This window comes from Sylvia atricapilla, chromosome 5, assembly GCF_009819655.1.
Source record: "Sylvia atricapilla isolate bSylAtr1 chromosome 5, bSylAtr1.pri, whole genome shotgun sequence".
Classification (NCBI taxonomy): Eukaryota; Metazoa; Chordata; class Aves; order Passeriformes; family Sylviidae; genus Sylvia; species Sylvia atricapilla.
In genome coordinates this window covers 45,767,475-45,791,879 of record NC_089144.1, presented here as the reverse complement: position 1 = coordinate 45,791,879, position 24,405 = coordinate 45,767,475, and the positions used below count along the sequence as shown (strand labels likewise).

The 24,405-nt window shown below is 39.4% G+C and overlaps 2 protein-coding genes and 1 non-coding gene across 5 annotated transcripts; 1 reads left to right on the top strand and 2 right to left on the bottom strand.

Annotated features, from left to right (window-relative positions):
* The first annotated feature begins 3,138 nt into the window (after positions 1–3,138).
* IKBIP (IKBKB interacting protein) lies at positions 3,139–9,356 on the top strand. Of its 2 annotated transcripts, none has more exons than XM_066319344.1 (3): positions 3,139–3,469; positions 4,175–4,292; positions 5,156–7,172. In XM_066319344.1, the coding sequence occupies exons 1-3, from the start codon at positions 3,276–3,278 to the stop codon at positions 5,981–5,983; spliced, it is 1,140 nt and encodes a 379-aa protein (XP_066175441.1). In that variant the 5' UTR covers positions 3,139–3,275; the 3' UTR covers positions 5,984–7,172. The 2 variants fall into 2 exon arrangements, with proteins under 2 accessions (XP_066175441.1, XP_066175442.1); XM_066319345.1 differs by lacking the exon at positions 5,156–7,172 and adding an exon at positions 8,123–9,356 and having other exon boundaries at positions 3,158–3,469.
* Positions 9,357–14,369: 5,013 nt separating this feature from the next.
* Positions 14,370–24,122, bottom strand: SLC25A3 (solute carrier family 25 member 3). 2 transcript variants are annotated; one of them, XM_066319347.1, is made up of 8 exons: positions 23,992–24,122; positions 23,680–23,836; positions 19,202–19,323; positions 16,563–16,742; positions 16,264–16,445; positions 15,386–15,558; positions 14,813–14,923; positions 14,370–14,702 (listed from the first exon to the last, which is right to left on the bottom strand). In XM_066319347.1, the coding sequence occupies exons 2-8, from the start codon at positions 23,828–23,830 to the stop codon at positions 14,542–14,544; spliced, it is 1,080 nt and encodes a 359-aa protein (XP_066175444.1). In that variant the 5' UTR covers positions 23,831–23,836; positions 23,992–24,122; the 3' UTR covers positions 14,370–14,541. The 2 variants fall into 2 exon arrangements, with proteins under 2 accessions (XP_066175444.1, XP_066175443.1); XM_066319346.1 differs by lacking the exon at positions 19,202–19,323 and adding an exon at positions 18,923–19,044.
* Positions 15,854–16,093, bottom strand: LOC136362015 (small nucleolar RNA SNORA53). Its single transcript, XR_010743725.1, has one exon. It is a non-coding gene; the product is annotated as a small nucleolar RNA SNORA53 (small nucleolar RNA).
* Positions 24,123–24,405: the final 283 nt, after the last annotated feature.

Here is a 24,405-nt window from a genome sequence, read left to right as displayed (position 1 = left end):
TCTTTCATTGAATGCTTTATTAATATTTTGGCCTCTTGGAACAGCCTCTCTAATACCCTGGATGATAATAGTCCTAAGGTCTTGCATGTGTCCTCTATGGTTTTGGTCTTGATGATTCCAGAGAGGATTCTGTAAGGGCCATTTGGTATCGGCTAAGGGCCCCTGGACATGCTGGGCGTCCCAAATGCGCATCCCAGCACGTCTGATCATATTCTTTTCCTCTGCGGTAAATAATATGTTCAGAATGGACTGCAACTCCTCCCATGTGTATATGTTAGGTCCTAGGAATTGATCCACTCTTTCTGCTACCCCTAAAGGGTCTTCCAGGATGTTTCCCATCTCTCTTTTAAAATCCCGTACGTCACCTGAGTTAAGAGGTACGGATATAAATCCCATCTGTGGTTGGGGACCCCCCATCGGCATTTCCCTTAAGGGAAATAGGTTATGTTGCCGGGTTTTGCTACGTGTTTGCGGTCCCTGCTCCAGTTCCTCCTGCTCACTTTGCTCGGGGTGAGGCGGAGGGGGAGCCAGTGGTGACGGGGGTATATAAGGTGGGGGTCCCATGGGAATTTCTTCCTCTTTTCGAGCCTTATGTTCCTTAGATCTTTTTTCCTCTGAAAGTTTGAAAATAGCGACCCCTGGTGTCGTCAGCCAAACTGCCGCATAGTCACTTTCCTCCTGACTGAAAGGGGTTTTGGAGTTCACCCAAAAGTTCAATAACTGCTGTACCCTATCATCAGCTGACCCATACATCGGCCAACACACATCTTTTGATATTTTCTGCCCTCCCCAAACCTTTACACAATAATGTATCATTTTAGACTTATCTTTCTCCCTTATCCCGGGATAATGTTCCCAATTCTCCAGCATGAATCCTAGCGGGGAGTTCCTAAGTACTGGAGGGGGCTTTATGGGTGGAGGGGGCTTGCTTTTCCCCTGTCCCATCTTCCGGAGTGCCTTCTTTTCACACGTATTCACTCGCTTCCCCTGGTTCGTGGCTCACGCCCTCGCGGGCAATGAGAAACGCACTACTGAGGGTCCGCTCTCACTTGGGAAATCCGGCTGCCGGTTTCCCTCTCACGCACACATCATACGTCACACTCCGGGATTCCCGACCCCGACCGAACGGATTCCCCTGCTCAACGGGCAGTACTCACGCGCTCCTGCGTCTTCGTCCGGACTCCTGTGCACAGAATTTATAGGGTCGACCGGTCTTTTCCCTGCCTTTGCTTTGAATTTCGGATCGTCGGTGGGAGTGGGGTGAAGACCGGGAGCCAAGGCCACCTATTATTGTAGGTGGGGCGCCTCCTCAAGCCCCTCACGAGTCCACCAGCATTCCCATCCGAGTCACGGCACCAAATTGTTACCAATTTATGACCAAAAGCCAATTATGGTTTCCAATTGAAATTTTATTAATTACAGCAAGCAAAGCAAAAGCAGTTTCAGCGCTGGGCGACAGGTGGGCTCTTCGTCCCACAAACCCGCCGCGCCGATCCGGGGTCTCTGGTGTCCTCTTATACAGTTCTGTTCCTTGTCGACGTGACTGTCCTCGATGTACTCTGCGCATGTCCATCCTGTGTTGCTAGGGTCTTGATTAGCCTTTCCTCAGATGCAGTTAATCATCGCAATTAGCGTGTCCCTGAAAATGTTTATCTCAACAGGAAGGGGTCAGTAAAGTTATACAATTTATCTATCTCTTGATTTAGTGAGCAGACATTCTTTATCTATCTCCCTTCATCCTTGATTTAGTGAACGGACATACCTTACTTATCTCCCTTCACTCCTTCTAGTGAACAAATGTACTTTATTACATCTATATCCCATCACCCTTCTAGTGAACAAATGTACTTTATTACAATCTATATCCCATCACCCTTCTAGTGAACAAATGTACTTTATTACATCTATATCCTATTACCCTTCTAGTGAATAAAACATCTATTTCCCTTCACCCTTCTAGTGAGCAAAGCATCTATATCCCTTCACCCAGATTTAGTGAACAAACACACTTTATCACACCTCTGTAGCGCACCGGGCTGCGCGCTGAAGTCCTTTGAAAGCAGAGTTTTTATTTTCTCTTTTTGTTTTCTCTGTTAAACTTTCCCTAACTACTATTCAGATTTCTTTTTTTTTTTTTCCCCTCTCCAGTTTAACTTCATAATATGTGCTCTCGAACCCAAAGATGTTTTAAAAGCTTCAAAATACAATTTTTCTGTTTTCTGTTTCGGTAGTTTTTTTGATTTTATTTTCTTTTGGAAATTAAAAACTTTTTTTCCTCCATACTTCAATCTCCGAGCATGCTTCCTAGTACTGTGGCGGCTCAAACAGCTCTAAGATACCTGCATGACAGATACAATTTTAAACAATGCCTTTTACCCCTGTTTATGACTATGTAAGCATCTCCAAATATTTATATTTTGATACGTGACTAAGCGGCAATGCTGCTAAGGGATGCAAAATCCAGCACAACAGTTTAGTCTCAAATTAGGTTAAAGCAACTCGACCAAATTTTGAGCAGTATGATGGAAGATTTTAGGCTTAAAAACTACACTCTCTACTTCACTTGGTTGGTTAAAATATGAGCTGGAGATTCATATTGCTTTAATCTATTCTGACCTTAATTTTCTCAAGGAGAAGTTATAGGTTTTCATTTTTCTAGAGGCATGATTTCATGTATCTTCTGAATTTTTCTATAATGACTTTTTGTTAACTGATGTTTGTGGTTTTACAAATGACATGAAATCCTTGCAACAGAACTTTCTAAATCAAAGCTTGACTTGCAATTTTATTTTTAAAACTGAAAAATTAACTTTCCCCTTTTAGGGTGGTATAGGTAATTATTTTTTAAATCTACAAGTAAAATGCAAGTTCATCCGTGAAATGTGACAGTCATCAGCCACAAAAAATACACTTTTAATCCTTGTAACTTTAAGTACATATTTAAAATAGCTTATTCGTCAGCAGACAAAGTATTTCTGGAAAGGTCAAATTAGCTTAAGCTTGGAAAGTCAGTTCAGTTGGAGAAAACATGAAAGCAGTGCTCTATAATATAGAAAGCAAATGGAAGTAGTATGATAGTTTACAAAAGTTCACATAACTAGGAAGCATAGTGAACAACAAAAGAAAGATTTTTTTTTTTTTTTTGGCAATTTGGGTACTTAAAGTTTATTTTTGAGGATGTTTAAAAGTAAAAAATAAGGTGTAAAAACTAGTCCTTTCTGTTTTTTTTTTTTTTCCTAGCTCTCTCCTTTATATCTATTTTTTAAAACCACAAAATGTCTGAAATTAAGCCAAGGAAAAAAGGTATTTCTTCATCCAATACCAGTGAAGGTTCACAGAAGGCTGAGAAGCACAGTAATTATGCGAAGCTATCAAGTCCCAGGACCAGCAATAATCACAGTTCCTATTGGATAGACTCAAGGACAAGTTTGGGTATTGTTTCCCTTGCTCTTTGCCTGGTGGTGAGCTGGTAGGTAACTCTCTAAAGAGGATTTTAGTATTTTCTTTTGTATTCTGTGGGCTGTATGATTTACATATTAACAGAGTACTTGGGCTAGGTGTCTACAGAAACTTGTTAAAGCCAGAAGGATCAAGGAAATTGTAGCAATATTCATAAGCATGGAAACATTGGCCTGCAGTAAGTTACTATAGAAGAGCTTTATCTGTTACATCATGTTGAAGGTGCCTTGCTCATGAATTCTAAATACCTTCTTTGGAGACTATATCTACCTGGAGGGCAACTTAGTCTGACAATAAGTGCTCATTTGGCAGGCAATAAATAATTAGACAGAAGTAAAATGGAATTTTCTGTAAATAATTTCCTCAGCAGTGTAATAAACTGTTCATCAGGTGGAGTCTTTAACTAAAGGTCAAATACCTTTGTTAAAGATGTTTTAAAATATCTTAGCAGCATCAGTGCCTTAGTTACCTTAGCATGCAGTGTAAAATCAAAGACATCTATGGATGCTTCCTTGTTGTCATACTTGTTTTGGAAGATAACTCCTGTATCAAGACAGATCAATGTAAGTAATTTTTTTTCTGTCATGTATTGATCTAGCAAATTCTTGGAACACAAATCTCTCCAGTAACAATTTGCTGTGAATGAGGTCCTGGAATACCTAATATATACTAATTAAGAAGTTATGCTTTCTGTTTGTTTACTTGAAATTTGCAGGTTTCTATTCCAGCTGTCAGGTCAATTTGCTGATCTGGAAAGAAAGTACAGTTTTTTTCATCAAGAAGCTGAAAAAATCCTGGATGTGGGAAATAAAGTAAACTTAATTTCTGAAAAGGTAATCATTAACATCTTAATTGCATAATCTTTTCGTGAACATTTGTCATTGTTTATTTCATTGTTATTCTGTTAATTTAACTGTTATAGAATAAGTTTTCATAATGTGTTTTACTTGCCTGTGAATAGGCCTTTAGAGACTCTTTCATGTTACAAAGCATGTCAATCCATGCCATTGTTCCAATATATGAATACAGTAGTTGTAACTCAGTATTCATTTTTAGAAACTAAACTATTTTTGAGAACTTACATATATGCACGTTTCATTCTACCAGTCCTCTTGCATGTGGGATTCTAGTGTACATTGATTTAAAGAAAATTTACCAGTATTTTGATGTAGCAGACCTGGTCTAGTAGTCTGAAGGCATAATAAAGTGATAGATAAGAAAATATATTAGTAATGAAAAAAATACTACCACATGTGACGTTATCAGGTACAAAAGCTGTGCTGACTGATGAATTATCCCTGATATTGTACAGATGATGGTAGCATGGCATGGCTCATGTTCAGAATAATGTCATTTATACATGATGTAATTTGGATATTTATATACTATGCTTCAGATTGCAAAATGTAGCGTGGTATTTGCTGTATGTTGGACACAAAAAAAACCCAAACAAGCACGGAAAATTGCTTATATGCTATAGAAGTTCAACAACAGATATACCTTTTTTCTGTGGCTTTTTCATGCTAGGTTAATCAACAATATTTTAAAGATGAAACATGGAAACACACCATGGAGGAGCTTTGTAACAAGTACAGTGGCTTTTAAGGGACTTTATTCTCTCTTAATAAATGGCAATGGTTTTCTGTTCTTACTTTTGTTAAGTAGACACAGACATTGTTTTGTGTTGTAAATACAGCTTGAGTCTTCTGAAAGTATCCTCCGAGAAGCTGCCTCATCCATCTCTGTGATGACTGAGTTTGGGCAGGAAATATCTTCTCTTCATAACATCATAAATGATATTCAGAACAATGAACAGACTCTCTCTCTAAAGATTCAGAGCATTAATGAGAAATTCCAAAATGTTACAAATTCCTGGAGAAGAAGCCTGGATGAAATTAACAGAAATGCTAGTGGTTTAAATTCTGAAGCAAAGTTCATACATACAGAAGTTACTTCCAAAATCAATGAAGTTGACCAAAGAATTAAATCCCTTTCAGAAAGAGTAAGAGATTTGGAAGACAGTACAGCCAGAAATATCAGAACCCTAAAAAAGCAAGAAGATGATGAATTCTCTAGAGTTGAACAGAAGTTGAACTTGGATGCAAAGTCAGTTGAAAAGATAGAAGAGGAACAGAATAGTCTGGTAGCCAAGGATACAGATCTGAATCAGAAGCTTGCAAACTATGAACCTAAAATTGAGGAGTATAAGACCCATTTGCCAACAATTGAAAATGCTATTCATTCTATTCTCAGGTTGTCAAGTGACTTGCTTGGTATGGAGAAAAAGATAGAGGATTTGAAGACACAGCTGTACGCTGTGGAAAATGACATGTTGAAAACTGCTTCTGGTACAGTGGCGATACAGAAGGCTCTTGAAGGCCTTCAGTCCAATGGCAGCTTGTTCGAAGTGCAGCATGAAATAGCTGTTCTAGAAACAGGGCCTGACTTAACAATTTCTTCAAAAGCAAAAGAAGTAACTTTAGAAAGCTTTAACTTAGAAAATGACCAGAACGGGGATAAGTGAATTTCGACTTAGGTTTTTCATTGATGAAAAAGCGCTTTTTAAAAATAATGTGGTTTAAACATATGTCTGAGGTCTTGTGTTTGACCAAATGAGACATTGAAACAGCCTGAAATGTTGAGAAAGGGGCTGGAGAGCAAGACAGTAATACTTTGTTAAAGGAGGAAAGGCATATTTTCTTAAATTAAGGATTATTTTCAGCTTATTTATTAAAAGATGTTTTTTATTTAAAACAATTTGAAGTATTTAAGGGGAGAACAGTTCATATTTTTAGTTTGTATTTAGTTTTGACTACTTAGTTTCTTTTGTTGTTACTTTGTGCATTATTTTCCATAGACTTGTAACACAGTTGAGCAATTAATCACTTATTTCTCAGCAGTTACAGCTGTACCTTGCTTTTAATGTATTGTATACCATAATGGTTTTGTGCTGCAGGAAAGCACTGAATACATTTTTAACAGCTGAAGTGTAGATGCAATGCCCTTAGAGAAAACACTAGTAAAGTACCCCCTACTGAGTACCTTGTCTTGTTCTCTAAGCAGCTGGTATTTATATAGCAGCTGGTTTGGTTTTATTTTTCAGGTGCTTTGGTGCTTTAGAAACAAAATTTAATATTTTCTTCTGTAGGATGTTCTTTGTTAGGCATTACATGATACATCTTGTATTGCTTTGCATTTGAAAAGAAAAAAATAATTTTAACAGTGTCACTGACATTATTTCCCAAAGTTTGCTGAACCAAGAGCTGCAAAAGTAATTAATGAAATCAGTGAAGTTATGTCCTTGGAAGCAGGGAATATCCAGTTTATCCATAGACCTACTACACATGTTGTAGTAATACCTAATAGGCCTGATAGCTGTTCATTGAAATTTGGATACAGGGTGTTAGAACACAGATTGTCTGCAGACTTAATGTCTTGATAATTCTGTATTTCTCAGGAAAGGAGACTGCATAGTAGAAACACTATGAACCCACATTTATCACTTAATCAGACAATTTAAATTATTCTGGATTTGTACATTGATTTCTTGAGAACTCCACCAAAATCTTCACTAATCATTTAACACTGCCCATTCAAGAGACTATGAAACCAAGATTTCTCAATGTTATAAAGCTGTGTTGGTTTCATATAATTATTGCTTATGTATAAATTTGTTTACAGTCATATTCTAAATAAAATTATATTGTAGTGAATTTCCTCATCCTGGTGCATAATCTAATTCAAAATCAACTGCTCCTCCAGAAAGGGTACAGAGTAAATACTTTAGTGTTGCATGTCCTTTTCACAAGCATCTTCCAATTCTAGTGTTTCTAATTTGTATCTTTTTGAGGCAGGGTGGTGAGGGTGCTAGTGGTATGACCCCTAACCCAAAGTCTTTCATCAGCCTCAACCCTACTGAAAGATGAATTTAGAGGAGATTCAACATGAAATCCTCATCCTTGGAGGGCATTAAGTAGGAAACAAGCAAAACTTTCCACAACGTAAATTTTGGTCTTTTGCTTCTAAACGAAGAGTTCTGAGTTCTTGAGGAATGACCAGCACTATTAAAGAGTTTAAAATATTTGTTTCGGTGATGATATTTTTACTGTTAATGTCTAGAAAAGGATTAATATGAAACTAATTCTAGATTCTTAGAATGTGTTTCAGTTTGCCTGTTTGGTTTTTTTTTTTCTCTCCAAGTTCTACTCTGACTTATTGGGTATTGAACAGGATAGTATCACTCAGGTACTTCTCTTTCTCTCTCTCAAACTTGAAAAGCAAGCACCAATCATAAGAAAATAGAAGAGTCAACTAGAAAATCAAGACAAAAATCCAGCAGCAGCATGAGTTTTCTTTCACTAAAATAGCTTTTATGGAGACGTAAACATTCCTATATAAGGATGAAGATTCCATTTGATGGCTTGTTTTCAGAGGTCACCTTGGAAAGTCATATAGCAACCTTCCTGTAATTGTTTGTTGTAATAGAAGTAGTGACATTTGTTGTGTATACAACAAGGAAAAATATTTGGTTACATTGTAACAGATATTGATTTCCTAGAGACAGAATTTTCACTTGAATGTCAGAAGAGTAAGCTATTTCATTAAAGTATGGTGACTTTTGATGTTGAGTTGTTAAGCTAGAAATATTTTTGTATCCCTCTAGTGTGAAAAGACTTGGAACTTAATGAAACAGCTGGAAGATCTTCAAATAATTTCTCACATTAAATATCTGCAGGAAGATATTTATACAATGAAAACTTGGTCTAGCAGCATAATTGAAAAACAAGAAGAACTGGAGAAGAATTTAACAACCCTTTTTCATGCAGTTTCAAGTGCTGAACAGAACACAGCTTCTGTTAAAAAAAATGTAACATTGACAGTTGTGACAGTAAAAACTGACATAAGGCGCATTTCAGGTCTGGTCTCAGAAATGACTGCACTGACAGATTCTTTGCAAACACTAGAAGATAAAGTAGAAAAAGGTGAAAAGGCAACAGTAAGAAATATAAGTGACCTCCTTACCAGTAGCATCGACCGAAGTACAAAATTACAAAGCCTGGCATCCAGCAATGCAAGAAAAATTGAGCAAATTAAGACAGCACTGTCTGAGTTAAGGAATGATTTCAACAAGCATTCCAACAGACTTCTGAATCTTGAAGGTGACAGAGCAAAAGTTCTGAAGACAGTTACATTTGCAAATGATTTAAAACCTAAAATCTACAAAGTTAAAAAGGAGCTTGCTATCTTGGATCCCTTAATAAATGACCTAACACTGAGAATAGGAAGATTAGTGGAGGAGGTATTACAACGGGAGAAGGAAATTGCTTTACTGAATAAGAAATTGGCCAATGTAACAAGAGTTCAAACCAAGATCAAGGATGTGAAAGATGAAATAACCAAGATTTCAGACGTTAATTGATCACTGAAAGGCCACTGCCTAAAGAATCAGTGTTTGAGAAGTGTTAACTCCCATCATCTGTAGTACTGAGAAGGCAGACAATATTTACAGGCTTCATTTAGAAGCACACCTAAACCTGAAATTTATCCTATTCCTTTAAACAGGACAAGAAAAGGTCATACTTCTTTCATGGCAGAAATAATAATGTGAACAAAAAACATATCTCTGTGCATGTATTTGTCTTTCTGAAGAACGACAGATGCTATATTTAATAAATTGCTTGTTTTGTACAATAAAGCAGTGTTAAAGCATAAAATTATATTCTTAGCTTTAGAGTTTGCTTTCATGAAGAAAGCAGGCCCAAGGACGACAACTCTTCAGTTTTGGTTTCCTGCTGCAAAGAAAGGAATAGAATTGTGGTTTCCAGCAAAACGAGGTAGTCAAACAGCAGTACCACTTTGTCTCTATTCACTCTATGATTTTTGTAAACTAGTTTCTTTTTAAAATAATATTTAACAAGATAAATGCGGTAAAGCAAGAAACGCTCAGAAATATTGCTGATGCCTTCTAAAATGTTTGTCACACATTTAAATGGAATAATTTTTATAAGGCTTTGTGTGAGGCTTTATAATTGTAAATCAAAATTACTATGCAGCACTGTTCTGTCTCTAAAACACACTCTATAGTGACAACACTCTGAAACACTAATGCTGCTGCATGGCTTTATCCCAGTGTCACGGTGTCTGCTCAGGAATCCTAACAGTGTTAGCCATTCATTATTTATTAGTCTGCAAAATGCTTAGTAAGCAGCAGAATTAGAAAAGAGAAGCAACTTAACCCAAAAGGCTACTGCAATGAACTACTGTGACTGTTTAGGTGCTGAAAAACAACAGATTTGAGCTATTTGGAAATGAAGTAGGCAGTAACAATATAGTGCAAACGGTTTTAGAGGAAGGTAGGGGAGAGAAGTGCATTAAATAGGAATAAAAATTACTATAAATATCAATTAGAAGCAATACAGCAACTCAGAAATTCCATGTAAATGAAATTATATCAAGAAGTGTAAGTATATAGTAAGGCCTTTATAACTTTTCAGTTTGCCATACCTGAAAATCTTGCAACTGCCAGACTCTTGGTTGTATGGAAGATACAAGCATTCCTCTCCCTCACTATTTTCATCCTCCTTCAGCATTCCTTGTCTTTTGGTCTGCTTCATGTTGCTGGTCTTCTGTACCTTCTTTGCTTCATTTGCCCACATTCAACCTCCAATACTTTGTTTAAAGTTTTCCTATTTTTGGTACAGGTCTATTCATATCTCCCCCTTTCTTCTACCCCCTTCAAATTCACATGACAAATGGCAAGAATAAACCTGTCAAAAGACAAGTTTTCCTAGAAGCATCCACAGATACTCTACCGACCCCTGTCACTTTGCTCTTCCACACAGTTCTTAAGTGAACATGTGAAAATAACCAAATGGCATTTGAAGGAGGCAGTAAAATTAAAAAACAGCCCTGATAAAGTATGCATTGCGTATCATACCTGAAACAATGTATGTACACATGCACATATGCCTTAGGAGTTTGAGGGTTACATAATAAATATATTGTGGACTAATGGCATTACAGGCTACAGTAATTTTATTCACATTGCTTTCAATTTATGAATACATTATTTGTGGTCAGTAGCCAGTAAGAATCTGGAGAGGCAGAACTGGAGAACTGGTAGAGCAACATCTGCACAAGTGATGTGGAAAATACATTCCAGCTGCAGTTAATCAGAGCAGCCTTGACACAGCAGAGGTCTGTCTGCATGAATAGAGTCCAGAAGTAAAGTAACCAGAAAATAAGCCAGGATAAACAACTGTGGACTTCACTTTCAACCTCCAAATTCTTGACCGCATCTCCCAGTGAAAAGCTAAATGTACAAAACACCTAAAGTCCTGTGCATTACTATTCCAAGGGAAGTTAAGCATGCAAAAAATGTTACAGGACCATTCATTTCCCTTTCCCTTTGGATGTATGTAGACTTCCTACCCTTCCTTCCCAGGAAGTGCAGGTCTAAAGCATTATAACCTTTTCAGAAACTTTTGTTGCTGCAAGCTAGTCAAAAAATTAAGTCACAAAGGTAAAGTTTACTTGGAAAAAGCATTTTAGAATAATCTGTATCTAAAGTTGTCACACCACCATACTGACCTCAGCAGTAAGGCAAGCAATCATAAATTCTCCTTTAATCCCCACAGATTTTACAAATCTCTGTTTGCCCTTCAGGCACACATCTCCACTGTACTAAAAAATGGAAGTGTTATAGTGGCTTTGCAATTAGACTGCTCTAAGCAGAGAGCTCTTTCTACAGTGGAAAATGTGAGCAGTGAGGCATTTTTTGAAAATGTAAAGCAGACTGATAACCTTGCCTCCTTTATACTTGTCAGCAACTTGAAAGGGAAAAAAACCAACCCAAAAGCCAGCAACAGCATTAAGTGATCAATAATGAAAAATAACATGAGCAAAGTAATCCCAAAACAATAAAATCTACTTCTAGACACCAGAGTGTCAGCTCAGCCAAGGATTTCCTGCTAGCAGTATCTTTCTCCCCAGCACTGAGTTACAGAAATTGTATTTTTTAACAAGGCCATGCAGCTATTAAGCTCATCTACCCAAGGTACTCATATTTGCTATAAAAAAGCAGAATGTTTATTGTTTTCACTGTGAACTACATAATTTCTATGTAGAAATGTAAATGAGTTACAACTATTTGTATTATTACAGCCCATTTTAAAATGATATGCAACAGACATTTCTGCAAATATCAGTGTCAGCACATTCATCTGTAGTACAACCTGATACAAACACCGTGTGCAAATGCAGTTGTTACTCCAAATTTATATATACGGTATGCTTTAAACCAGAAAGCTCATCTCAGCTCCAAAACCAGCAAGAAAATATGTTTTCTCCTTCATAAAATATACATAAGCAGCATATACATAATCCATGTTTTACAGAGCACTTTGGGGTTTAGTGACGGGTCTGGCGTTACCCAAGTTCAAAATGGGGTACCCCTTTTTGATACAGGGCTTTCTTTGCAATGGAAGTGTAAATCCATCAATGGATGGAGCAGCACCACTGCTCCATCTCAACCTCTGGAAAATGTACAGGGCATTATGCATAAAGCAGTTATTAATAACAAAGTTGATCTTTTAAATGCATTTTAAAATTACGTTTTTCCCACTGAAGCTTATTTAAAATACCAACAGGTGATCCTTAAAACAACACCCTTTCCTAACAAGCATCTGATAAATCCCATGGCTGAATGTCAGTGAAGCTGGCAGCTGCAAGGCAATTCCCTCCCCCTCTTGGGTTTTCCACTGAAACACAACACTGCAAGGAGCACTAAGTGTATTTTCCTTTTCTCAGTTACAGAAGGGGAACTACTGCTCCTTGTAGTCTTATCTCAGATCTATCTTGATAAAATTATCTGAGCATCTTTAAAAGATAGTTTCAGGTCTACCAGTGAGCAATGAGAAAATGGACTTAAGAGTCCCTTATTATTGTACATAATTTTAACAATTGTGCAACACTGACTCGATCCTAGAGAAAAATTGTGCGATTTTGCTCCACATATAGAATGAGTCTTGAGAAATTTAGCTCAGCGCTAGATTGCTTGACAGACTACCTCACTACATGAGCCAAGCTTGTCTCACTCTTCTCCCAGCCTTAAAATTTGACAGTAGTGCTTCACTTTCCCCAGGATTAGAAGGAACTTTCAGCAAAGAAAAATCTACGGAGTTAAAACATGCTTCTGAAGAAACTGATATCCAGTACACAAAAGTGAGTTTTGCCTAGCAAGCTGCACCATGAGCACACAACTTCAGTAAGTGATTTAACATAAAGTCTTGATACAAGATCAAGTCATAGTAAAGGCTTTTCTCAAGGAAGCTCTTAAAAGCATTTAATGACTCATTAATTTCAGAGCTTCCCATTCACAATGGGGAAACAAAATTTATATACTTTCAGCATTAAATAATTTTAATTGAACAACAAACTACTTGTACAAGAATTTTACTTAGACTTAGGGTATTTGACCTTGCTGCGTAATGCAGGCAGATACCAGCCACTCTAAGAGTGCCTTTATTACTGTCACACTGAAAGGGAAATGTAGTTTTAGCTTTTATTCTGCATTCTTAAAGGCAGCAATTCAAAATAAGGCCCAGCTTTCTTGTTTAGCATCATCAGTTGGAGGGTTTTCCTAGGGGGTGAGAAGTTCAGTGCTACAGTAGCAGGCACATCAGACTCCAGCAAGATGCAGCAGTCAGTACACTTATGCTATTTCAATAGCATCTGTCTGATTTGTCCTTTTGGCTCCAAAGGAGCCAAGTAAAGAGGACGAAGCAGTATAGCTTAAGTGAGAAGCTAAGTTCAGTATCAACAGCTTTCATGCTGTAAGGCAGCCTATCCACAGTATTGCAAAAAAACAAACAAACAAACAAACAAAAACAAATAACCAACCAACAACAAAACAAAAAAAACCAAAAAACAACAACAACAAAAAAACCACATCAGCTCCAGCTCTACTTTGTGAACAAAGTAATACTGGATAGGGTGTTGTCATTACCAACTGTGGGTTATTGAACAGGTGAAATACAGAAGGCAGCACAATCATCCTTCACTAACAGACCTGAGAAAAAAAAATTCAAAACCAAATACCTTAACATTGCCTTAATTGTCTCCTCTTGTGCGCCAAGGAGCATGTACTTCTTCACATCAAGGTCCTAAAAACCTGGTATGGCTCCTTGTGCAACAGAAATACATGGTTAAACAATAATTGAGTATTAAACTAAACTTGGGGGGGAAAAAGCTGAAATAAAAACTACAGCTGTAGCAAATGTAGGGAAAACCTGTTAAGTTTTTCACACTCTAGAATAAAAGACAAGCCATTTTTATTTATTGTAAAGCTGAAGTATGCCAGTAGTAGTCAAATATATATGAAAATCTTTATTAACATCAGCTTTTCTGCAGTTAAGAGGTAGCAACTACTGTTTAATTCCACAGGATAATCAGAAGGGCCAAGTTCTTTGGTGTGGTTCAAAGCCAACAGAAGCAGAAATTAGTCAAGTAAGCGTAAGTTAAATTGGGATGACCATCCTAAGGCAGAACAGCTCTAGTACGCATAAGGCTCCTTTTATCTCTCTGGGGAACACTGATACCATGACTAGGATGCTCAATCAGACTCCAGTCTCATCTCAGCCATTCAGGAGTTCAGCTGTTCCACAGTAACAGCTTATTACAGGCAAACGATCAATGGGCTCAGAGTGTAAAGGACAGGTTCTTGGCACTTCTCTGGAAACTGTGACAGCCTAATATTGCTTTTTAATTGGAAGAGTAAGATTTCTCTAGTTGCTAGTGTGGAATGGGGTATTTTTAAAAAATTTCTTTAAGGGGGAAGCCAGGAGAATATTTGAGGTATTTGCTACTATGAAATGAAGCTTACATATGCAATAGTAAACAGACACTAAGCACTCTGTTTCTCATTTATTTCAGGCAATGACAGTGGTAGAATTTAAACCCTCATGTGAGATGAGGGCACAACCAATAATAACATTGTATAGAGTTTGTTTTCTACATAGTCAAATATATAAAAGTTTCATGAAACTCATCACTGGGACAGTCAGCAGTCAGTCCATGAGTTGTCTACTCAGTTAGACCAAGCTTCTTCTTCAGAGATTCTGGCATTTCAGGTGGAGGTGGGCGAGGAAGTCTGAAATAAACCTTGACAGAATCGTAGATGAACCACTGGAGTGCAGTCAGGGTACCGATCATAATGATACGAGCAAACAGACCTTTCCATACACCTGGAGAGCAAACCATGAAGCATGAGCAGCATAAAATGGCACGAAAAAAAGAAATTCTCCCCAAAACACCAGAAACACTTGACCCAAAAGACATGAAAGTAAGAATATACCTTTGAATCCAAGCCTCATAAGAACCTGTGAAGCTGAGCTGCCCTTTTCTTTGTTCAACACAGACACCACAGAGTCAGCAGGATGGGAAACAATTGCACAGAATACACCAGCTGAAAGAATAATTTGACATTAGTTCTGCAGTGTTTTAGCTGAACCACTGCTGTACATTAAGTACAACCAGCTGAAACTTCTGAACAGAACAAAAACTTCTGAACAACCAGAAAAAAAACTTCTGAATCTTTGGATACTGAAAATCCTTCTTGCATCCAAAGATACCCAACACTGAAAAAGGTGCAAGTTTTCACTTAAATCAGCTGCAGTGTTTAAATATGGCCATCAATATTTGTAACATATAGGAGCAATTAAGAGTAGAATAATATTAATAATATTTCACCAGTAGAAAGAATAATTTTCCCCTAACAGACTGATTAGAATTATTTCCCCTGCACATTTTAAAGTTGCAAGTAAGTCCCCTCCCATGCTAGTGACATCTGCTTAATACTCTGAAAAGCAACAGGTCTCTAGATTTGTAGTAATCCATTAATGAAGTGTAGGACTTAAAGATTCCTTACCAATATAGCCTGCAACAAATGTGACCACCAGCTGTTCTCCTTTTGTACATTCACTTCGTGGCTTGGGAACAACGTACTTGTAAAGAGCTTCAACAGTACGTTCAAAGCAGGCAAATTTCATCATTGTGTATGGAATCTGTCTCATCCATAGTGGAGCAACACCTTTATAGAAACTTAATCAGAGAAGAGACAATCTGAGTTCTATTTTCTTCAGTATTTAAAGTATATTTCTAACCTGAAATAAATTAGCTTATTTATTGCTGCTACAAAACTTCTATATACTGACCTTGTAATGCTGTCAATACCTACAGAAATTTGAGCTGTATTAATTCCTGAGTACCAACTTCAAACAGCAACATAAATTGAAATTTTCCTGATACCCAGGCTGCACTGCAGTTTTTTTAGCGACTTTTCAGATTACAATGCACTGCAGTAATGTAGTACTGATACTACTAGTGTAGTAAGGCTAATGTCTGCATACCAGCCAAGTCCTGATAGTGACATATGACCTGTATATCTACAGCCACGTCTATCAGAACAGAAAGCTAACATGCAGTTATATTACTCTCACATGCCAATGACTCAAGCATCTTTGACTGTACAACCAGGAAGTTGCTGAATATCTCTGACTGGAACTGCTGGAAACTGAGGTTAGCCAGCAGAACTCAGCACAAAGATATTCACAAAGATGGATCTAAGGAGCATGTGGAATCAAAAGCCACTTAGCACAGATCCCCTGAAGTATGTTAAGTTCTTATCTTCAAATACAAAGACCAAAATCTATTACAAACTAAGGCCAGAATTAGTTATAGCACCAGTTCTTCTATAAGGAGAACGTACTAAAACCAAGAACGTCAATTAAATGAAGGGATGCTTACGCCCAGATGCCTTCTTCTGCAAACATTTTGGGTAAAGCCTGCCGGAGGGTGTTTGCATATCCAGGCTGTGTCTGAATCCGAACTTTAGCAGCTTCCATTGGAGCCAGAGCAATATCAGCAAAAAACTCCGCACTGGCAGATGCAGCTAAATACAGCGAAGTACGCCACAAATAGGCATTTTCCTGAAAGGAATTTAGACACACGTTTTTCATTAATAAATCATGCTTTTGTGATTACTCTTACCACTAATATTATTATGCTGCGGACATACAGCTTTACATTAAACATTTAAGGCATACCTCTCCCAGCATGTTGCCATACAGGATTTTGAAAACTTCATAGAATCCAAATTTACAAAGGCCTTGCATGGAATAGCCAATAAAGGTTGGAGCCCATCCCTTAGCCAAACCACGAACACCATCTTCATTGATTGTCACTGAAAATCCATTGAAGATGCTCTTGTATTTTTGTGGATCAACCTAAACAGAATAGACAGTTAAATGTTTGATACAGTATACTATCTTCCTTCTCACACCCTCATCCAAAATTTTTAATTTTTCTATTCTTTTGACAGCTGGCTTCCTGCAATTCCCTGGACAGATGATGCACTCACCACAAAGTTACACTAATGTAACCATAATGGTTACCTGCTAGTCTCAAACCCTGACTTATTTTAACCACCAGTATGTTCCTCAACACTCAGAAACCATCAAATTGAATTTTGTTTCACTTTACATCTCCAAATTAACAATGTAACTGTAATGATAAGATTAACTGAAATCACTGTTTTAACACTGTCAATGGCGTATTGGTGCAACTATATATAAATCAAATTTTTAAAAAATTTTAATGGGTTCTGTCAGCAATCTCATCTACTTTACACGCTATGCCTAGGTACACTCAAGCATTGACAGAAACCTAATGACTCACCTGATGACTAATCAGAGTTTTTCCCATGTCATCTCTCCACAAAGTCAGACTAACGGAGCTTAGTGAACTAAAGTGTACTCCAAAACTTCTACACTTGTACTTTCACTTGGCAATAAAGGCTGCACACATATTGTTTTCTGCCTATATAATTTTGAATGAGATTTTATTAACTTATCAGAAATTTAACACAGACTGACTTGAACAATTTTGTTTCAGGTGAAAGGAACTAATTTAGCAGAAACCTTTCAATGCGTAATTAAGTCACACCCCATTGTTACTTTTTATATTTGACTTCATCCAACAGTTCCTCAGAGGTTAAGGAGGAAGATGTTGAACTGGATACCCATCTAAGCTTTCAGAAAGAGCTATGGGACATACATGTCAACCTGCACTGACTGGTATTTTGTCTTGCAGTCTAGGAACAACATACCTGAGATGTAGTTCACCTAAATATGTCCATTTTAAAAAGAGACATCATTTTAGAAAACTGCATATTTAATCGAGCACTGCAAAATGAGACTGTTCAAGTCAGAACCATGGTTAGTTATTAGGTGTGTAACAGGTATCCTGGTTTCAGTTAAACCATGGCAAAGGTGACCTCTTCTTAAAAAGACATGAGAGGGCAGCCAACAGGTTTCTTCCTGGAGAACTTAGGAAGGATTAGTAACATGCTCTGTATTTGATCTGTAAAGAGATAAATGCTAACAGGTTTTACAAGATCACACCTAGAATCCATGTGGAACCCGCCTCCTGAACCTCCTTCTAAATGCTGGAGAGGGAAGGAGAAATATCACCACCCTTATGATAATGAACCAGAACTGGTAGCCCACTGAGCATGCCTGATGGTGCTCTCAAGAATGTGAAAAAGTCTCTCTGGTAAACGTTGTTAAATAAAGGCCATTCAGCAGAACATGGTTTTGAAGAATAGCACATGCACATTCCTAGTGTGCAAAGGAGGTCCGACGAATTCATAGTTCCCTCCTAATTTCACGAGTTCTATAATTACAAAATGGCCATTTTTATAATCAATGTCAGCCTATGGAACAGGGAAATCATTAACTACTATATTTCCAGAAATTTACAAGTATGTTTTAATTTGCTTCATTCTTGCAGATTTGCCTGAGTAAATCCATTCGTACATTTTCATCCGTGACTGTTCACAAAATGATTTTAATGTGCCATAAGTGCAATGCAACGATGCTTTCAGTTTAATCAAAAACCACTTCAAGGAAAGCAGCTGCAGGCATTGATGGCCTTCCTGAGACCAAATCAAGTTTTAGCCACTTAGCTCAAAGCAGCATCATTAGAAAATATCCAATCCATAAGCCATGCATTGATATCCACGGTGTTAATGGATCAAATTACACACGCATGTCACCCCAGGCTAAATAACCCACATCTAAAAGATACTATTTCCTTACTCCAAAAGCACTGGAATAGTGCTGGACAGCCAACCACCCAGCAAAGTAACATTGTGGTGGGTGCCTTTTAACAAATACAGTTAAACATGCCTTAAATGCTGTCAAAAATAATGCATCCGTATTATCCATAATACCTTTACTTCTCTTCAAAGGGGTATTTTGGTAGTCTTACAGCAGTAGATTTGATAAAGCAGCATTGAAGTTTACTTGCTTCTTGTCAGCCACAAGATTGCATCCCTACTGCCAACTCTTAATATGCTGGCTAGATAGAAAACAGAAGTTCAAGAAATGTTTAAGTTTATACAAACCTGCATACGACATTTCACTAAATCCAGAGGTACGACACCAGTGTGTGTCAGGCCACAACTTAGGACCCCGCCAACACCACAGAGAGCATAAAACTTGAGCGAGCCATATTCACAACTGTATTCTGCAGCAAAAAATAAAGACACACCATGCTTTTATATAAACTCCATGCGCGGTTGGACAGCGATGTCCAGGGTATAGTTTATGCCTCCAGTTCATTAGTAATTAAATATACCACACTGAACATGCTCTGTCATCACATACCAACATGCAGAACAAACCTGCATTCTGCATTTAACCAGGTCTAGAGGAACCAGTGCTGTATGCGTTGTTCCACAGCTAATAATCCCACCAAGGCCACAAAGCACAAAGAATCTGTTTGAGCCATAGGCACAGCTGTATTCTAGTTTATTGGAAAAAATTACATATATATGATCAATCATCAATAGTAACAATGATGAGAAAAGAAAAAAACTTAAGTGCTACTTTCTCAAAAGTATTAAACTGAAATAAATCTCCCACTCTGTATTACTTAAACACACTGTTATAATGAAAAATAACTTTTTCTTTAAATTAAAACATTTTGGACTGCCAAGATTTGATTCTAAGCCTTCTAAACTGAATTTGATCCTTTAAATAAAACAAAGTAAGAAACAGTGAAGTTTTAGCTCACAGCACATTAAAACCATAGAAATTAATCTCAGAAGTTACTAGTAGAAGCTATGACTCCAAGTTGCAATGTACAACAATTTGTTAAACCCAGGAATTAAAGAATGGTATTCCTCTAGTACTCAAAAGACAAAGATTCTTTTGTTAAATATTCATGACAGTTTAACTTCTGCATTTAAGTAGAGGCTAAAAACTACAATGTTGGAGATATGCAGATATATTTTCAGGTATTTCTCAGATTATTTACACAATTTTTTTTGTAAATTATCTTTCAAATACAGAATCTCAAATGTATAGAGCTTGTTTATGAAACTGCAGATTGCTATTTATCATCCCATTGAATGCTCACACACCAGGTTCATTAAAGAATCTTTCAGGTCACATTTAACATAGAGATACTTCATATGCACTCTTCTATACAGCGTATATACTGCGTACAAACCCATCCAATCTTAAAACAAGTTATTAATTTTCACATATTCCTATACAGCAAAGTTACTGGAGGTGGAAAAATAACCCACATTATCTTCTTTCATTTTTGAAAAAGCTACAGAGGCTATGAGTGAGTGCAAACAAAACCCACTCAAATTTACAATGAACAGCACAAAATAAAGTAGCAGCACAGATCTGCTGCTATGCTCAGCATTTTAAGAATATAAGTAAAAGCAAAACTAATATACTGAATAAGTATAAAGAAAATAATACACTTGGTAAAAATATTCTCTAAAGTAAAAGGGCAATATTTTGCTACTAAAATCTACTGGTGTTACTTCAATATAATGGAATAGATAATAAAGTGTTACAGCTTAATAAGAACTACCTCCAAGAAACACTAATGAAAACTAAAAGATGGCAAAAGTCTACCTTATACAGAGCTTCTTTGCCATCGTTCTCGTTCTGAATTCCTCTTGAACATCAACAGAAACTGAAGATGCTCAACAGCACCAACAGAGCAGCAGATTACACCAGCAGGCTTTTCCAGCTCATAACTTTGCTTGTGTAACTTTTAAAGGAACTCCTTCCCATAAATGTTCCAGATTTTACATTATGTTTTATATTTACAGTTTTCACCTTACTCTTAAAAATTACCCAAATAGTAAAAAGTGGTGGGTTTGTTTTTTTTTTTTTTTTTTTTTTTTAATTTAAAACAATAAATATCAAATCACAGATGCCACAGTGAACCTAAGTTAAAAGATAGAAATCAGTTATCAGAATAACTTATTTTTAATTGAGACACTAAAGACTGTAAATATGCTGGTCTGGGACTAACACATAGCTCCAAAATAGCTCGGCTATGCTAGCAGATTTGCAGATAGCAGAAACAGGCTTTTTATGTCTTTCCAGAATGGCTGGTTAAGCACAGACAGATCAGGCAGGTGTAATCAGAGAACGGACTCTAGGTCTGTTAGGAGCAGCTCTGTCTAGCTGTGTTTTTGGCCAACAGTACCACAGCCCTGCAGCAGCTACCACTCTGCCCAGATCTCAGAACTGCTTGTTCCTACTGCCTTTTCACAGTCATTTAGAAGCCATACTCCTCAAATGTCAGGGACAGACCTTTATAGTAGCCACAAAAAAGTAGACTTTTATGTATGTGCTGCACTACCTGTCAGATTGACCTGTCAGCCTGGTGCTCAAGTACAGTAATTAAGAAAGTCAGTATCAATTAGCTTGAGCTCTTTAGAGGTGCCGAGGTTTGTAGTGGTACCGTAGTATTAGGAAAATAAAGCCACAGATAATCTTGGACTTTCTATTTCGGAAGTAGAGTCAAATTTTCTGAAAACCATAACTTGAGAAGAGAACCAGCTGAACACGCAGCACAGAGGTCAAGAAAGTCATTCTAACATACCCAGGTACTGATTTAAGACAAACACCCTTAAGGTGCACAAATACAAAAATAAGGCGTAAAAATATATCTACCCTGTTGAAAGAGGAACATTGTAACTATTTCACATCTCTGCTTCCAATCTGACATGTTAACAAGGACAAATTCCATGAGTGGGTCATAAAATACTTGGTCTCTGAACTGTTGTGGTTGATGCCCTGAGCTGATCTCAGGCGGCCATGTGGTTTGTACTGACTTTGTGTGACCTTGTGCAAGTTCAGATATCTTCTGCAACGTGTTATGTTCTCAACACAAGAGTCAGAGAACCAACTGGTACATGAAATAATGAACTCAGATGAAAAGATTATAAAGACTGAAACCACCTTTGACCATAACTGCCAACAATCAAGACAAAGATTAATCATAATGCTTTAAAGAAATAAGTGTACCTACTGAATATACTTAGCATACCAAAGAGCGATTTAGGGCTTTAGCTAGCTGGCAGCAGGATTACTACAATGAAAGCCACAAATGAGTTTTTCTAAGCTTCATACAACCTAACCTGTCTCTCTTTCATGTGTTACATCAATGTTCATGCAAGATCACTAAAATATTTCAATAATCACGGTACTTCAGAAGAGGTAGCTTACCAAAAACAATTCTCTTTTTAAATTAAACCAGAGAGACACTTTAAAGTTACTGACAGTGTAAGATAATCAGAATTTTAATGTCCACCTCTTACTACTGTGCATTCCTTCAGGGGGAACCTTAACAGATTGGAAAGGCATGCAGAGAGGAACTGAATTCAGTTCAACGAAGGCAAATGTAGGGCCCTGTACCTGGGGAGGAACAGCCTCACGGACCAGCACAGGCTGGAGGCCAACCTCCTGGAAAGCAGCTCTGCAGAGAAGGAGCTGGGGGTCCTGCTGGACAGCCAAGCTGGCCATGAGCCAGCAGTGTGTCCGTGTGGCCAAGAAGGCCACTCCAACAGTATCCTGTAATGCATTAGGAAGAGCACTGCCAGCAGCTCAAGGGCAATCCTGCCCCTTTACTCAGCCCTAGTGAGGCTACATCTGGAGTGCTGTGCCTGGTTCTGGGCCCCTCAGTACATGACAGACATGGAGCTGCTGGAGCAGGTCCTGGGGAGGGCTACAAAGATGATCAGGAGACTGGAACACCTCATTTATGAAGAAAGGCTGAACGAGTTAGGTCTGTTCAACCTCAAGAAAAGACGAGTGAAAGGGCACCCCATCATCATCTGTAAGTATTGATGGAAGGGTGTCAAGAGGACGGATCCAGGCTCTTGTCAGTGGTGCCAAGGAACGGGACAAGAGGCAATGGGCAGAAATGGATGCACAGGAAATTCTATCTGAATATAAGGAAGAACTTTACGGTGGCGACCACACACTGGCACAGCCTGCCCAAAGAGGTTGTGGAGTCTCCCTCTCCGGAGATATTCAACAATCTGGACACAGTCCTGTGCAATCTGCTCTAGGACAACCCTGCTTCAGCAGCGAAGTTGGACCTGCTACGATGATGATGATGACTCACTGTGATCCTTTTAACCCATACCCATTCTATGGTACTGCAAGTATCAAGGTCTGACCTTCAGAAATCAACCAACTGACTGGGAAACATGGGGGAAGCACTTGCACTTAACTCTCAAGTGCATCCCTGTATCTTAAATAGCAAGTTACCTGGTGTACACCCCACAACTAGTAAAAAGATAAAAAAGAACAGCAGCAAGTACCCCTCACGTATCTAGATGCTCAGAGAAAAAAAAACAAGAGAAAAAGGGAAATAGGATGGGAGAGATGGTCTTTCGAATCCACAGATTCACTCACTGGTCTTCTCCACAAATGAAAGAAGTGTGGGCCTACGACCTCAATGCCCGAGGCTGCAGGCTTCAAGAGCCAGAAAAAGCGCTCCCTGCTCCCCAAGAAAGAATCTAAGGGGGTCTCTGTGATTAGCCGACACTAGAACCTTCCCGTGTCCTTTCCCGGCAAGCCTGGATCACTCCTGCTCCTCTGCACACACCGCCGGGAGAGCGGAAGCACTGCCAGCGCCTCCCCCCGCCCTTGCCCTTCCTCGTCCTCCAAGCAGGCGCGTAGGCCCAGCGCCGGCTCCTCCCGGCCCGGCCAAGCCCCGCTGAGCGCTGACATTCCCTGCGCCGCCCTGGCGGACTCAGGCCCGCGTTGTGGGGAACAGCGCAGGCACCGCCAGCCCGCGGGCCTCGCCTCCGCCGCCGCCCCTCCGTCCCGCTCTCACCTTCGTCGGCAGACGCGGCCGCCAGGCCTCGCCGCGTGGCGGGGGCCTCCGCGGGCTCCGCTGGGCGCTTTCTCACGCCGTCCTGCACCAGCTGGAAGTGCGGCGCGTAGAACGGGTTGTACCGCGCGAGCGGCGCGATGGACGAGAACATGGCGACCTGAGGCGGGCGAGAAGAGCAGAGCGACGTGAGACCCGAAAACACCGCCACGGCGCGGCCGCCGAGCCCCAGCCCCGCACCCGCGAGCCGGCCCCGCCGCCCCAAAGCTGAGCCCGGTTCCCGGCGGGCGGGCGAGGCGCGCCGCCCCGACCCACCTCCCAAGATGGAGCCGCTGCGGCAGAGGCTGAACCGGGGCCCCGCGCCGTCACCTTGTCCTTCGCCGCGCCGGGGGCGGGGATGCCGCGCAACGACGCGCGCCGCGATTGGCGGACGCGCCACGCCAACCGCCGCGCACGCGCCACCACCGCTCTCCCGCCCCGCGGGGCCGCGCCCGCGCTCGCTTCGCGCCTGCGCCAGGCTGCGTGTCCGCGCCCCGGCGCCCCGGGCTGTGGCCGCGGGCACGCGCGGAGTGGGGCGCTGGGGCCGCGGCTCGGGGTGTGCGAGCGCGCCCTACAGCGATAAACCCCGCGCCTCAGCTTCTGTTCCTTCCTTATCGCTTTATCCCCGGCTCGGGGAGATTGCCAACTGCGTCACGTGCCTCCCGCAGCCTTGCCCCGAGCAATGACAAA